Source organism: Hemitrygon akajei, chromosome 24 (assembly GCF_048418815.1).
Source record: "Hemitrygon akajei chromosome 24, sHemAka1.3, whole genome shotgun sequence".
In the NCBI taxonomy this organism is placed as follows: Eukaryota; Metazoa; Chordata; class Chondrichthyes; order Myliobatiformes; family Dasyatidae; genus Hemitrygon; species Hemitrygon akajei.
In genome coordinates, this window is record NC_133147.1 from 46,174,023 (window position 1) to 46,189,838 (window position 15,816).

The window sequence follows — 15,816 nt, forward strand, 5'->3', positions numbered from 1 at the left end:
CACTCCCCATCCTCCTGTTCAAACCCCTCCCTCAAGCCTCGCCCCTCCCCTCCCAGTGACGACCCAGAGACCAGACAGTTAATGTTGACACTTTATTTTGTTATGGAGCTCGATCTGTGCATCTTGTCCCCGCAGACGGTCGGAGTCCAGGGCGAGGGAAGAGTCTGTTGGTGGGGAAGTAGGGTGTCAGGGGTAGGAGGGGATGTCGTGGATCCTTCTCTCTTCCTTGTGATGCCTCGGATTTGTGTTGTGGGGGGAGGGGGCTATTGTTCACCCCTCCCCTGACAGAACCGAGAACCCCGGTTCCTGGCGTCACACACAGGCCCCCGTGGGCCGTCCCGTGGGGAAGGGACACTCGCTCCCGGCTCCTGGTGGTGGGCCTTTGGCCAAAGCGAAGGATGGGGGCAAAGGGGGCGGGAGGGAGGGGGAGGGGAGGGTGGAGTCTGTTCCCGGGGCTGAGGCCTCAGCTGGCGGTGGGCAATAGGACCCCGGCGGTACACTCGGCCTTGTTCTTCCCCTCCCCTCAGGGGGACGGAGTGGGGGGAGGTGATGGGGAGGCGACCCCGGGGAAGCGTCCCCTCAGAGTGAGGGAGCACCCGGTGGACACACCCACCATCCCAGAGTCGACCTTCCTCCTCACCCGGATGAGGAGTGTGGGGCGAGGGTGAATCCTCTTCCTCAGAGGTGGGAGGGTGGGATCCCGATGGGAGAGTGGGAGGGTGTGGGGGCGAGGCTGAGGAGGGGGAGGGGAGGGGCAACCGGCTGGTAGGAAGTGTGGTTCCCTCATGGGGAGGGAGAGCCCGATGGAGGCGGGGGTTGGGGACCAGGTGGATGGTGGGCGGAGGAGTGTATTCCTCACCCGACTCTTCCTGCTCACTCTCTTCCTCCTCGCCCACAGAGGTAGGAGGGCGGGAATCCTGCTGGACGACGGAGGGACAGGGGGAAGGGGAGGATGAAGGAGAGGGGGAGGCGGAGGGTGAGGAGGCAAGGGACTGGGCGGGGACAGACGAGATGAGGGAAGGTGTGGGCTGGGAGATGAGGGAGGGGGTGGGGTGGGTGGAGGCGAGGGAGTAGGAACGCCGGGAGAGGAGGCTCGGTGCGGTACGGGTAGAGTCGAGGGAGAGGGAGGGATGGTGAGAGACGAGGGAGTTGGTGGCACGAGAGCGGAGGGATGGGGAAGGGTGGGAGGAGCGGTAGGAGGGGGAGGTGTGGTAATCCCGAGGGTAGTGAGGAAGAGAGGGGGTGGGGGAGGGCGGGTCCATCTCCTCCTGGTCGCTGCCTCCATTGTAGGCCACACTGCCGAGTGAGGTGGGGGGGCTCGGGGAGCCACAGGGAGGGGCAGGCTGCCCCTGGGAGGCAGTGGGGCAGAGGCGAGTGTGGGGGAGGGAGCGAGAGTCGCCTCTCAGCCCCTTTTTGGGCTCTGCCTCCTCGGGGTCGGCGAGGGAGGGTGTTGGGGTGGGCGTCCCCCGCGGTGGATCTCCTGCACTCAGGCCGCGGCTCGCCTGGGGCAAAGGGGAGGGGCAGGGGGAGAGGCAGGAGGGCAGCGAGGGAGGGACTGGCGCAGGCTCGCCTGAGGGTAGAGGAGGAAGAGAGAGTAGGGGGAGGGAGGGGAGTGAGGAGGGAAGGGATGGGATGGAGGTAGGGAGGAGAGAGAAAGCGAAACATGATTCAGTTTGTGTCATGGTAGAAGACAACCCCCCCCCACTCTCGACCCCCTGAACACACCCTTGATCTACCTACACCACTCCCCTACACCAAAACCAGCCCTCGACACGCACCCCCTTCCCAGGATACAAGAGCTTCGGGCGAGACCGATGTGCGGGGCCACGAGGCCGCACAGGATCAGGGAAAAGTTGCAGGAAGTTGTGAACTCAGCACTGGCCTCCCCAGCATCGAGCACACCTTCGAAAGGTGATGCCTCGAAAAGTCAGCATCCGTCACTGCGGACGCCCCTCACCCAGGACCAGCCCTCGTCTCATTGCTGCCTCACGGAGGGGGGACAGGAGTCTGAAGACACACACTCAATGATTCAGAAACAGCTTCATCCCCTCCGCCATCAGATTTCTGAATGGACAGTGAACCTGTGAATCCTTACTCAGTATTTTCCCTCTCTTTTTCCTCTAATTATTTAATTTATTTTATATATACTTACTGTAATTTGTAGTGTTTAATAGCTGGTATTGCAATGTCATTCAGCCACAAAACAACAATTTTGAACATATACTGGTGATATTAAATCCAATTCTGACTTTTTAACTGAATCTGAGATCAATCGAATCCTTTCCTCTCACATAACCCTCCTCTTTTCAATCTTCCAGTGTCTCTCTGAAACTTTCTCAAATACCTGATGTGTCAGCCTCTGGGAGCACATTCCACACACCCAGCAAGGTTGTATTTTCAAAAAATCTACCTATTCTTTCCTCCAAACACCTCAAAATTTTGCCCCCTTGTATTGGCCATTTTTGCCCCGGGAAAAGGTCTCGGGCTGTCCACTCTGTCTCTGCCTCTGATCATCTTGTACACGTCTGTCAAGTCACCTCTCATCCTCCTTCACCCCAGACAGAGAAGCCCCAGCTCACTCAAATTTTCCTCATTAGACACACTCTCTAATCTGGGCAGTATCCTGGTAAATCTCCTCTGCACTCTCTCGAAAGCTCCCACATCCTCCCTGTAAGGAAGTGACCAGAACTGAGCACAAAACTCCAAGTGTTTTCCAGCCAGAGTTTTGTCGAGCTGCAACATCATCTCGTGGCTCTGGTCCTCTGCCCCCGTCTGATGAAGCCCAACACACCAAACAGCTTCTTAGCCACCCCATCATCTAGCACTGCAATTTTCAGGGTTCTACGCATGAGGACCCAACATCCCTCTGTTCCTTCACGCTGCTAAGAGTCCTGCCTTCAGATTTGACCTTCCAGAGTGAATCACTTCACACTTTTCCAGCTTGAACTCCATCTGCCTCTTCTCAGCCCAGCTCTGCATCCTGTCAATGTCCTGTTGTAACCGACGATAACCTTCTACACTGACCACAACACCAACTTTCCATGAACCTCACACCCGATCACACCACACGATCTCAGTGAGCTGGCAGACAATATGAAATGAGGTGACATTGGTGGTGAAGATAGATATTGTGGATGACTGGGGAGATGTGTAATTCAGGGAGGGCAAATGGATCTCAGTCCATGGACCCCTGAGGTCCTACGTCTAACACCTCTCCTGTACTGACCCCTGAGGTCCTATGTCTAACACCTCCCCTGTACTGATCCTTGAACACAGCGATCTGCACACCCCTCCAAATCTCTTGCCGTACAATTGGCATCAGCACAGCAGCACCTCTACTTCCTGCAGAGGTTTGGCATGGCATCTAAAACTTTGACAAAGTTTTACAGATGTGTGGTGGAGAGTGACAAAGTTTTACAGATGTGTGGTGGAGAGTGACAGTTTTACAGATGTGTGGTGGAGAGTGACAACGTTTTACAGATGTGTGGTGGAGAGTGACAACGTTTTACAGATGTGTGATGGAGAGTGACAAAGTTTTACAGATGTGTGGTGGAGAGTGTGCTGATTGGCTGCGTAACGGCCTGGTATGGAAACACCAATGTCTTTGAGTGGAAAATCCTCCGACAGGTAGTGGATTTGGCCCAGTACATCAGGGGCAAAACCCTCCCAACCATTCAGCACATCTACAGGAAAGATTGCTGTAGGAAAGCAGCATCCATCATCAGAGATCCCCACCACCCAGGCCAGGCTCTCTTCTCACTGCTGCCATCAGGTAGAAGGTACAGGAGCCTCAGGACTCGCACCTCCAGGTTCAAGAACAGTTACTACCCCTCAACCATCAGGCTCTCGAACAAAAAGGGATAGCTACACTCACTTGCCTCATCATTGAAATGTTTCTACAACCAATGATCTCACGTTAGGAACTCTTTATCTCATTATTTCATTATTTATTTCTGATTTTTTTTCCATTTGTTGTCTTCTGCCCTCTGGTTGATCTTTCACTGACTGTGTTATAGTTACTATTCCATAGATTTGTTCAGTATGCCCGCAGGAAAACAAATCTCAGGGTTGTAGACAGTGAGATATATATACTTTGTACTGCTCCCAAAAAATTCCACAATTCAACCTTCCTGTCCTCCCCCCCCCACCCCACCCCACCCCACTGCTCCACTGTGGGAGAGGGTTCTCTAACAGAGGGATATATCAGTTGTCCCAAACAAGAGAAAATCTGCAGATGCTGGAAATCCAAAGCAAAACACACACAATGCTAGAGGAACTCAGCAGACCAGGCAGCATCTATACAGTCGACGGTTTGAGCCGAGACCCTTCAACAGGACTGAACTTCTGTCCCGCTGAAACATCGACTGTTCTCTTTTCCACAGACGCTGCCTGGCCTGCTGAGTTCCTCCAGCATTTTGTGTGACACACCCGTTGTACCTGTTGAGGAATCTCAGAGAGAGATCTCTTGATTTAACACCTTGAGGGAGTGGAACCTCAAGGGGAGGGATGAGGAATCTCGTGGAGGACTGATGTGATCAGCTGCATTTACGCCCCCCTCCACCTCCCCAGGACTTACCTGCTGCGGCTCCCATAAGGAGTGAGGACTCCAGCCTCAGGAATCCCCTACCTGCAGAGGAACACAGACCCTCTGTCAGTGTATGACTCCCTCACCAACCCCTTGCCAAGGGAGGGAGTGTGCCTCACAAACTCACACAGACCCCTCGCTTGTTTGTAAAACCTCCAACTCACTCACTCCCTCCTACAACCCTCTGTCATTCCCTCATTTCCACCGTTCCTCATCTGCCCTCTCTCTCTCTGTAGTGAGTGTCTATGGATAGCATTCCCGTCTCCATCTCCCCCCCCACTTCTCACTATCGTTCACTTCCTCTATTTCCCTTTCTCCCTCTCATTTTCCCTTTCTACCTTCCCCCTCTATTCTCCCCTCTCCCTCTCTCTCCCTTTCCCATTCTCCCTCTCACTCTTCATCCCCCTCTCTCTTCCACATTTTCCCTCTCCTCCTTCCTCTGCCACTGTTCCCCCTCTCCCCATTCTTTCTCCCTCCCCTCTATTTCTACCCCATTCTCACTCCCCTCTCTCTCTCTCTCTCTCTCTCTCTCTGTCCCTTTCCCATTCTCCCTGTCACTCTTCATCCCCCTCTCTCTTCCACATTCTTCCTCTCTTCCTTCCTCTCCCTCTCCATTCCCCCTCTCCCTCTCCCCATTCTTTCTCCCTCCCCTCTATTTCTACCCCATTCTCACTCCCCTCTATATCTCTCTCTCACCATTCTCCCTCCCCTCTCTCTCTCTCTTTACCCCATTCTGCCTCTCCGCCCCCCAGGACAGAGGGAAATGGTGATGGATCCACGGTGCAGATTTTGCCCTTTCACCATGACGTTGCTTCCAAGTCAACACTCACGTTCTCTCTGAACCATCTTGCGTTTATAACCAATGGCTGTGATCGGGAACTTGGAATAAACCTGTAGAAAGAAGAGTCACAGGTCACAAAGAGAGCTGGAACTCACTCTCTCTCTCTCTCTCTCTCTCTCTCTCTCTCTCTCTCTCAGTCCCTCTCTGTCTCTGTCTCTCTCTCTCACACACACAATCCCTCCCTCTCTCTCTCTCAGTCCCTCTCTGTCTCTCTCTCTCTCTCAGTCCCTCACTCTCTCTGTCTCTCTCTCTCTCAGTCCCTCTCTCTGTCTCTCTCTCTCTCAGTCCCTCTCTCTCTGTCTCTCTCTCTCAGTCCCTCACTCTCTCTGTCTCTCTCTCTCCCTCACTCACTCTCTCTATATCTCTCTCTGTCCCTCACTCTCTCTGTCACTCACTCTCTCTCTCTCTCACTCTCTCTCTCTCTCTCTCTCTGTCCCCCTCTCTCTCTCTCTCTCTCTCACACACACAGTCGGAGAGGGGAGGGTGAGGGTGTGGGGGAAGGGGAGGGGAGAATGGGTAATCTGGGGGGTGTTGACTATTGAAGACTCTCACCATGAGAATGGTGTTGATGATGATGATAACGAGGATAACAGAGCCAAAGGAAGCGAGGAGGATCTGCCCGAGGTACTCGCAGCATTCTGCTCCCTCTGACACCCTCGAACAGGGGTTCCCTGCCTCACCCACCACTACGTTTCTCCACGACAGTAGAGCCATTGGGAGGAGGGGGTGAGAGCCCTGTTGAGGCTTCTCCTCCTCCTCTGTCACAATCCTGAGGTGCTCTCTCTCCTTCTCTCCGACTCTCTCACTCACGGTCTCAACGGCCTCTCTCTCCTCCTGCCTTTGCTCGCTCTCTCAGTCGCGGGCTTGAGGCTCTCTCAGTCCTGATGTTCTGTCTCTCCACCTCCCGTCTCCCTCTCCCTCACTTTCCCTCACAGGTCTCGATGCTCTCTTTCCCCACAGCAGACCCTCTCTTCCGTTCCCTCTCTCTCTGTCTCTGACCCGACTGAGGTGGGGTCTGACCCTGGCAGGGTCCAGACGATGTCTGCCCTTCCCCCGTCCCCTCAGGGCCCTCACTGACAGGGAGGCATTGTGACCCGGGCCAGACTGGGGAGGGTTGTTTGTGATGTGGGAGGAGGGGCGTGAGGGGGAGGGAGGGGAGGGGGAGGGGTGGGATGAGAGAGGGGAGGGGGTGTTCGGGGAGGAGAGGAAGAAGGGATGAGCTGGGGGAGGGGAATGGAAGGGAGGAGGAGCACAAGGTAGTGGAGGGAATGGGAGAGGGGAAAGGAAAGGAGAGGAGGGGTGAGAAAGGGAGCAGAGAAACTTAGAAAACCTACAGCACAATACAGGCCCTTCGGCCCACAAAATTGTGCTGAACATGTCCCTACCTTAGAAATCACTAGGCTTACCCATAGCCCTCTATTTCACTAAGCTCCATGTACCTATCTAAAAGTTTCTTAAAGACCCTATCGTATCCACCTCCACCACCGTTGCCGGCAGCCCATTCCACACACTCACCACTCTCTGAGTAAAAAACTTACCCCCGACATCTCCTCTGTACCTACTCCCCAGCACCTTAAACCTGTGTCCTCTCGTGGCAACCACTTCAGCCCCGGGAAAAAGCCTCTGACTATCCACACGATCAATGCCTCTCGTCATCTTACACATGATTGAAAGAGATGGGAGGTGAGGGGACCGGGACGGGAAAGGGAGGAAGGGATTGAAAGAGAGAGGGGAGGGGAGAGAGAGGGAGTGATTGAAAGAGGGAGGGGAGGGGAGAGAGGGAGTGATTGAAAGAGGGAGGGGAGGGGAGAGAGAGGGAGCGATTGAAAGAGGGAGGGGAGGGGAGAGAGGGAGTGATTGAAAGAGGGAGGGGAGGGGAGAGAGGGAGTGATTGAAAGAGGGAGGGGAGGGGAGAGAGAGGGAGCGATTGAAAGAGGGAGGGGAGGGGAGAGAGAGGGAGTGATTGAAAGAGGAAGGGGAGGGGAGAGAGAGGGAGCGATTGAAAGAGGGAGGGGAGGGGAGAGAGGGAGCGATTGAAAGAGGAAGGGGAGGGGAGAGAGAGGGAGCGATTGAAAGAGGGAGGGGAGGGGAGAGAGGGAGCGATTGAAAGAGGGAGGGGAGGGGAGAGAGGGAGTGATTGAAAGAGGGAGGGGAGGGGAGAGAGGGAGTGATTGAAAGAGGGAGGGGAGGGGAGAGAGGGAGTGATTGAAAGAGGGAGGGGAGGGGAGAGAGGGAGCGATTGAAAGAGGGAGGGGAGGGGAGAGAGGGAGCGATTGAAAGAGGGAGGGGAGGGGAGAGAGAGGGAGCGATTGAAAGAGGGAGGGGAGGGGAGAGAGGGAGCGATTGAAAGAGGGAGGGGAGGGGAGAGAGGGAGTGATTGAAAGAGGGAGGGGAGGGGAGAGAGAGGGAGCGATTGAAAGAGGGAGGGGAGGGGAGAGAGAGGGAGTGATTGAAAGAGGAAGGGGAGGGGAGAGAGAGGGAGCGATTGAAAGAGGGAGGGGAGGGGAGAGAGGGAGTGATTGAAAGAGGGAGGGGAGGGGAGAGAGAGGGAGCGATTGAAAGAGGGAGGGGAGGGGAGAGAGGGAGTGATTGAAAGAGGGAGGGGAGGGGAGAGAGGGAGTGATTGAAAGAGGGAGGGGAGGGGAGAGAGAGGGAGCGATTGAAAGAGGGAGGGGAGGGGAGAGAGGGAGTGATTGAAAGAGGGAGGGGAGGGGAGAGAGAGGGAGCGATTGAAAGAGGGAGGGGAGGGGTGAGAGGGAGTGATTGAAAGAGGGAGGGGAGGGGAGAGAGGGAGTGATTGAAAGAGGGAGGGGAGGGGAGAGAGAGGGAGCGATTGAAAGAGGGAGGGGAGGGGAGAGAGAGGGAGTGATTGAAAGAGGGAGGGGACAGGAAATGTGAAGCTTGTGAAAAGTCTGAAATAGACAGAAGGTAAGGATACTCCCGTAGCTGTCCCCCGACGGGACAGGATACCCCGTAAACATATCCCTACGGGACAGGATACGCCTGTCACTGTCCCCCTATGGTACAGGATACCCATCGACTGTATCCCGATGGTACAGGCTTCTCCAGTGCCCGTCTCCCAGTGGCACAGATGATGGTGCATCCCCCAACGGTACAGTGAACCCCTGTGTCCATCCTACCAAAAGCACGGGGTAGCTGAGAACCCATTTCACCTACACTACATGGTACCTCAGTGCCCGTCTCCCAGTGATACAGTGCTCACCAGTGCCCGTGCCCGAACGGGACAGGGTATTGCCTGTAAGTGAGCATAAATAATGCGGGCTGCCTTACTGACTGTCAGCCGGTAGCACTCACATCGACAATGATGAAATACTTTGACAGGTTGGTCATGATTAGGCTGGGCCAGAGGCTGTCTGCCCCTTGTGGCCGACGCTGAGGGTTATACTTCGATGCCCAGACCGATCAGGAAACTATCAACTTCTGCTTGGGATATACCCATGGATTTGGCCTCCACCGCAGTCTGAGGCAGAGAATTCCGCAGATTCACTCCTCTCTGGCTAAAAAAATTCCTCCTTACTTCACTTCTAAAGGGTCACCCCTTAATTTGTGGTTGTGCCCTGTAGTTCCGGTTGCCCCCACCAGAGGAAACAGCCTCCCCACAGTGACCTTATCTGTTCCTTTCACCACTTGGCAGGTTTCAATGAGATCCCCACATAGAAACTACAGGCCCTTCGACCCACAATGCTGTGCTGAACATGTACTTAATTTAGAAATTACCTCGGGTTACCCATAGCCCTCTATTTCTCTAAGCTCCCTGTACCTATCCAGGAGTCTCTTAAAAGAGCCTATTGTATCCGTCTCTACCACTGTTGCCAGCAGCCTATTCCACGTACTCACCACTCTCTGTGTAAAAAATACTTACCGCTGACATCTCCTCTGTACCTACTTCCTACACCTTAAAACTGTGCCCTCTTGACAGTGAGCATAGGAACCAAATGAGGTGGAGGGTAACTGTATGGCTGAGGGATTGGAGCAGGGGGCAGGGATTCAGATTTCTGGATCATTGGGATCTCTTTTGGGGCAGGCGTGACCTGTACAAAAAGGACGGGTTGCATTTGAATCCCAGTGGGACCAATATCCTGGCAGGGAGGTTTGCTAAGGCTATTGGGGAGAGTTTAAACTAGAATTGCTGGGGTAGGAACTGAACTGAAGAGATGGAGGAAGGGGCGGTTGGCTCACAAATAGAGAAAGCTTGGAGACAGTGTGAGAGGGAGGATAGGCAGGTGATAGAGAAGGGATGCACTCAGATTGATGGTTTGAGATGTGTCTATTTTAATGCAAGGAGTATTCTGAACAAAGCAGATGAGCTTAGATCATGGATCAGTACTTGGAGCTATGATGTTGTGGCCATTACAGAGACTTGGATGGCTCAGGGGCAGGAATGGTTACTTCAAGTACCGGTTTTCAGATGTTTCACAAAGGACAGGGAGGGAGGCAAAAGCGGTGGGGGAGTGGCACTGCTGATCAGAGATAGTGTCACGGCTGCAAAAAAGGAGGAAGACATGGAGGGATTGTCTACGGAGTCTCTGTGGGTGGAAGTTAGAAACAGGAAGGGGTCAATAACTCTACTGGGTGTTTTTTCATAGACCACCCAATAGTAACAGGGACATCGAGGAGCAGATAGGGAGACAGGTTATGGAAAGGTGTAATAATAACAGGGTTGTCATGGTGGGAGATTTTAATTTCCCAAATAATGATTAACATCTTCCTAGAGCAAGGGGTTTCGATAGGGTGGAGTTTCTTAGGTGTGTTCAAGAATGTTTGCTGACACAATAAGCTTATAAAAGGAAAGGCTGTACTTGAACTGCTATTGGGAAATGAACCTGGTCAGGTGTCAGATCTCTCAGTGGGAGAGCATTTTGGAGACAGTGATCACAATTCTATCTCCTTTACCATAGCATTGGAGAGGGATAGGAACAGACATTTTCTGAGGATTGACTAAACACATTGATGAAGGAAGAGCAATTGATGTAGTGTATATGGATTTCAGCAAGGCATTTGATAAGGTACCCCATACAAAGCTTATTGAGAAAGTAAGGAGGCATGGGATCCAAGGGGACATTGCTTTGTGGATCCAGAACTGGCTTGCCCACAGAAGGCAAAGAGTAGTTGTAGACGGGTCATATTCTGCATGGAGATCGGTGACCAGTGGTGTGCCTCAGGAATCTGTTCTGGGACCCTTACTCTTTGTGATTTTTATAAATGACCTGGATGAAGAAGTAGAAGGGTGGGTTAGTAAATTTGCTGATGACACAAAAGTTGGAGGTGTTTTGTGGATAGTGTGGAGGGTTGTCAGATGTTACAGCGGGACATTGCAGAACTGGGCTGAGAAGTGGCAGATGTGGTTCAGCCCAGATAAGTGTGAAGTGGTTCATTTTGGTAGGTCAAATATGAATGCAGGATATATTATTAGAACACTTTAGAACAACTGGAGAATAAAGACACATATGTAAGGCTCCTTTTCATCGACTACAGCTCTGCCTTTAATACCATCATTCCAAATAAACTGATTCCTAAGCTCCAGAACCTGGGTCTCAGCACTCAGATCTGCAGCTGGATCTTCAACTTCCTCACAGACAGGACCCAGGCTGTAAAAATAGGGGACAAGCTCTCCTCTACAATCACTCTGAGCACCGGTGCCCCACAAGACTGTGTACTCAGCCCCCTGCTGTACTCAATGTACACCCATGATTGTGTAGCCAAGTTTCCATCAAACTCAATATACAAGTTTGCTGATGACACCACAATTGTAGGCTGTATCTTGGGTAATGTTGAGTCTGAGTACAGAGAGGAAATTAAGAACCTGGTGGCATGGTGCGAAGACAATAACCTATCCCTCAACGTCAGCAAGACGAAGGAATTGGTTGTTGACTTCAGAAGGTGCAGCGGACCGCACGACACATCTACATCTTAATAAGCTGGTAAGGAAGGCGGGCTAACATCGGTAGCTGAGCGAAGGGCGCTGAGTAGGCTACGGTCAATTATGGAAAACTCTGAACATCCTCTACATAGCACCATCCAGAGACAGAGAAGCAGTTTCAGCGACAGGTTACTATCGATGCAATGCTCCTCAGACAGGATGAAGAGGTCAATACTCCCCAATGCCATTAGGCTTTACAATTCTACCGCCAGGACTTAAGAACTTTTTAAAAGCTATTATTAATGCTTTTTGAGATAGTGATTTAGATGCATATCATATTTTTTACTGAGTTAAGTATTGTATGTAATTAGTTTTGCTACAACAAGTGTATGGGACATTGGAAAAAAAGTTGAATTTCCCCATGGGGATGAATAAAGTATCTATCTATCTATCTATCATCGGTGGTGCGCAGGTGGAACAGGTCAAAAGCTTTAAGTTCCTTGGGGTGAATATCACAAATGACCCGACTTGGTCTAACCAAGCAGAGTCCACTGCCAAGAAGGCCCACCAGCGCCTTTACTTCCTGAGAAAGCTGAAGAAATTTGGCCTGTCCCCTAAAACCCTCACTAATTTTTATAGGTGCATCGTAGAAAGCATTCCTTGAGGGTGCATCACAACCTGGTATGGAAGTTGTCCTGTCCAAGACCGGAAGAAGCTGCAGAAGATCGTGAACATAGCCCAGCACATCACACAAACCAATCTTCCATCCTTGGAACACACACAAAATGCTGGTGGAACACAGCAGGCCAGGCAGTATCTATAAGGAGAAGCACTGTCGATGTTTCGGGCCGAGACCCTTCATCAGGACTAACTGAAAGGAAAGATACAAAGGGAGGCTGGAGTTTGGGCCCGGAGGCTGTCTAATGAGGCAATGAAACCCTCAAAACTTCTTCAGCACCTTGAGTCCAAGCACCCTGCACTTAAAGACAAACCCACCGGGTTTTTTGAGCGGAAAAAATGTGAGCAGCGTGGCAAGCGCTGAGAGCCACGAAAACTAAATTGCGGAATAGACTGGACAGAAGGAACCCCCTTCGAGTATCGCTGTCTCCCATCACCCCTCGATGGGGCCGTCCTGTTGCAGGGAAACAAGCCCGGGGCTCCCACTGATTCAGTGATATTGGTGTCTTCCAATGACTTTATATGTTCATACGAGGAAAATATGCGCTGTGTGTTTAATATCCAAACGTTACTTAAAAGGTTACGATGCTGTTGACTTATAAGTGACTATATTCATGCAGGGAAAATATGCGCTTAGTTCTTAATATAAAATTTGTTTGATAAACCCATTTGGAAATGGAATTGAATGCATTAGCTATTTTATAAGTGACTTCTCAGCTATATTCCAGTCATGATTAACACCCCTACCAGCCCACCCTCATCGGCCGGTCGGCAAGAATATTGTCAATATTAAACCAGTCCGAGGTGCAAAAAAGGTTGGTGACACCTGGTTTAAATAACTTGGCACGAATTAGACGGGCCGAATGGCCTGCTTCTGTGCTCCGACTTGATAACCGATGGCCCAGTTAACTGGAATCCACTGCACGTCTTTAAAGTGGAGGCTGGGAGGGTTTTGATCAGTCAGGACATCAAAGATGACGGGGAGAAGGCAGCGGAACGGGATTGAGAGAGATAATAGATCAGCCGTGATCGAACTGTGAGAGGGGAGAAAGGGAGGATGAGGCGCCGCGGTGCGGGAGAGGTGAGGGAGCCCTGCGGTGCGGGAAGGAGAGGTGAGGGAGCGCCGCGGTGCGGTAAGGAGAGGTGAGGCAGTGCTGCGGTGCGGAGAGGAGAGGCGAGGTGTGGGAGTGCCGCGGTGCGGTAAGGAGAGGTGAGGGTGCGCTGCACTGCGGAGAGGAGAGGTGAGGGAGCGCCGCGGTGCGGAGATGAGAGGTGAGGGAGCGCCGCGGTGCGGAGATGAGAGGTGAGGGAGCGCCGCGGTGCGGAGAGGAGAGGTGAGGGAGCGCCGCACTGCGGAGAGGAGAGGTGACGGAGCGCCGCGGTGCGGAGAGGAGAGGTGAGGGAGCGCCGCGCTGCGGGAAGGAGAGGTGAGGGAGCGCCGCGGTGCGGAGAGGAGAGGTGAGGGAGCGCCGCACTGTGGAGAGGTGAGGGAGCGCTGCACTGCGGGAAGGAGAGGTGACGGAGCGCCGCGGTGCGGGAAGGAGAGGTGAGGGAGCGCCGCACTACGGGAAGGAGAGGTGAGGGAGCGCCGCACTACGGGAAGGGCCTGAACTAGACCTGGAAGCCTCAGCTCCTCTGCTCATCACCCGCGGGGAAGCGGACTGACCGAGGACAGGCCGATGCAGCAACACCACCCCCACCCGCAAGCGGACATTGAGGAAACAGGGAAAGACAGCAGGAGGGGCGGGGCCAGAGGTTCCCGGAAGCGGAATTGCGTCACTCGGAATAAGGTCTATCAGAAACAACGAGGAGCTAACATTTGAATTTCAGCGAGTAACTGAGTGAACTTAAATTTTCTCTCTTCTCGGACTTGTGGCGAAAGTTAAATCTACAAGGACAGTGAGACAGAGGGCCGGCAGACAGAGCAATGGAGGCAGAAAGCTGGAGGAACTCAGCAGGCCAGGCAGCATCTGTGGGAAAGAGCCAAATCGGGGTTTTGGGCCAAATCGTTCGGCAGGACTGGAGACAAAATGCTGAGGAGCAGATTTCAGCGGTGGGGAGGGCAGAGAGATGTGAGGCCTGGACGGGGAGAGGGGGGGGGTAAAGAGCTGGGGAGCTAATTGGTGACAGAGATACCGGGCTGGAGAAGGGGCAGTCTGATAGAAGAGGACAGAGAGCCACGGGAGAGAGAGGGGGAGAATCGGCAGGTAAGGAGATGAGGGGAGGGAGGGAAACAGGAATGGGGAACGGAGCAGTTACTGGAAGTTCGAGACATCGACTCCCAGACGGAATATGTGGTGTTGGTTATCCTGACAGGTGAGGAGTCCTGACAATGCGAAGTGGGATTCAAATGGGCGGCCGCTGGGAGATGCGGCTTTCTCTGGCAGACGGAGCCTAGGGGCTCGGCGAAGTCTGCGTCGGGTCTCCCCGATATACAGGAGGCCACACCAGGAGCTCTGTGTGTGGCTGCAACCTTCTGTTTCCACTTTGATCCCCACCGAGCAATTCCATGTTTCCTTTGCAGCTCAATTTTAACCCCATGAATCGGTGAATTGTTTGTTACGTCTCCCCTGTCGCTGTAAAACGGGGACACCCCTTTTTCCCTTATCAGGGAGAGAGAGAGCCTGTGGTGTGTCGAATACCGGGTGAACGAGTAGTCTTTGGGGTACTGCAAGCCCGTGTCTCTTCTGATGCCTTGCTTGAACGCTCGGTGGAGGGTGCCGATGATTTTTGGCTGCTGGGGGTGGGGGTCACTGCCTTGTTGCTGTTTCTACATGGGAGGGGGAGCTGGGGGGGCTTTGGGGTTCTAACATTTAACTGTCATTCAGACTTTGGGGCACTCCTCTGTTTTTGTCAATGAAAAAGAATTTCAGGATGTATTTTGTAAACATCTCTCTGACATTAAGTGTACCGATTGAAATTCAAACTCGCTCCCTCACTTTAGGACTCGATCACACTCGAGCACTCCCTCACTCAATTCTTCCATTCTGAGGCTGTGCCCTCTGGTCCTAGACTCCCTCACTGCAAGAAACATCCTCTCCACCACTCTTAACACTTTCAATCTTTGATAAAACGAGACAAGAAAGATCCTGCTTCCTGAATATTTATGGGTGAATCATGGATTTTGGGCTGCTGATCATGAAAATCACCATTAAAATGTTCCTATCACACACCATTTTAAAAAATCACCTATATTTGTTATTTCGATTCATAATTCAAATCAGCACAACTGATGCCAAGAGGCATTTGTTGTTGGTCCACAAATCAAACGGGTCGTCAGTCTCAGGCTATTCGAAGAACTTCCAGTGGGACCGGAGAAAATCCAACTTTCAAGGCTGTTGTTGGAAATTTCCTTGGCAACCACAGAACACAAACTACGTTCAACTGGCTGACAACGTGCTTCAAGCGTACAAAACCATGAAGTGCAACGTCACTAAAGATTCATTTTCTGAATTCCCATTTAGACTTCTTCCCGGCCGATCTTGTCGCTGTCAGTGACGAGCACGGTGAAAGGTTTCACCAGGACATTGTGGTATCAGGGCAACTGGAATCCATCAATGCTGGCTGATTATTGTTGGAAACTTCAGCGAGAAGCCTCAGACACTGAACACAAATGAAATTCATCAACAAAATGTTGATCTATTAGTTGATCAGCACCGTTATGCAATTACACACATTATATTCAATGAAAGTTAATTCCTTGTTTCTCCAAATTCCTATGTGATACAAGTGGTCTGAAATTATATTTGAGTTCACCTGCAAGCGGTTCAGTATAATCACAGAAAATGTCAGAGGAAGCAACACTTTCAAAAAATATTGTTGTTCAGTGCA

General features: G+C 52.3%; 1 protein-coding gene across 1 annotated transcript; it reads right to left on the minus strand.

Annotated features, from left to right (window-relative positions):
- Positions 1–78: 78 nt before the first annotated feature.
- LOC140715612 (uncharacterized) lies at positions 79–5,471 on the minus strand. Its single transcript, XM_073027982.1, has 3 exons — positions 5,416–5,471; positions 4,577–4,627; positions 79–1,570 (listed from the first exon to the last, which is right to left on the minus strand). Exons 1-3 carry the CDS (start codon positions 5,429–5,431, stop codon positions 264–266), a joined length of 1,374 nt encoding a protein of 457 aa, XP_072884083.1. The 5' UTR covers positions 5,432–5,471; the 3' UTR covers positions 79–263.
- Between the last annotated feature and the right edge of the window lie 10,345 nt (positions 5,472–15,816).

What these genes read in the sequence shown, in the direction of transcription:
- LOC140715612 (XM_073027982.1), bottom strand. An exon ending in CCTTATGGGAGCCGCAGCAG is followed by an intron (nt 1,571 to 4,576) that starts GTAAGTCCTGGG and finishes CTCTACCCTCAG; the next exon opens with GCGAGCCTGCGCCAGTCCCT.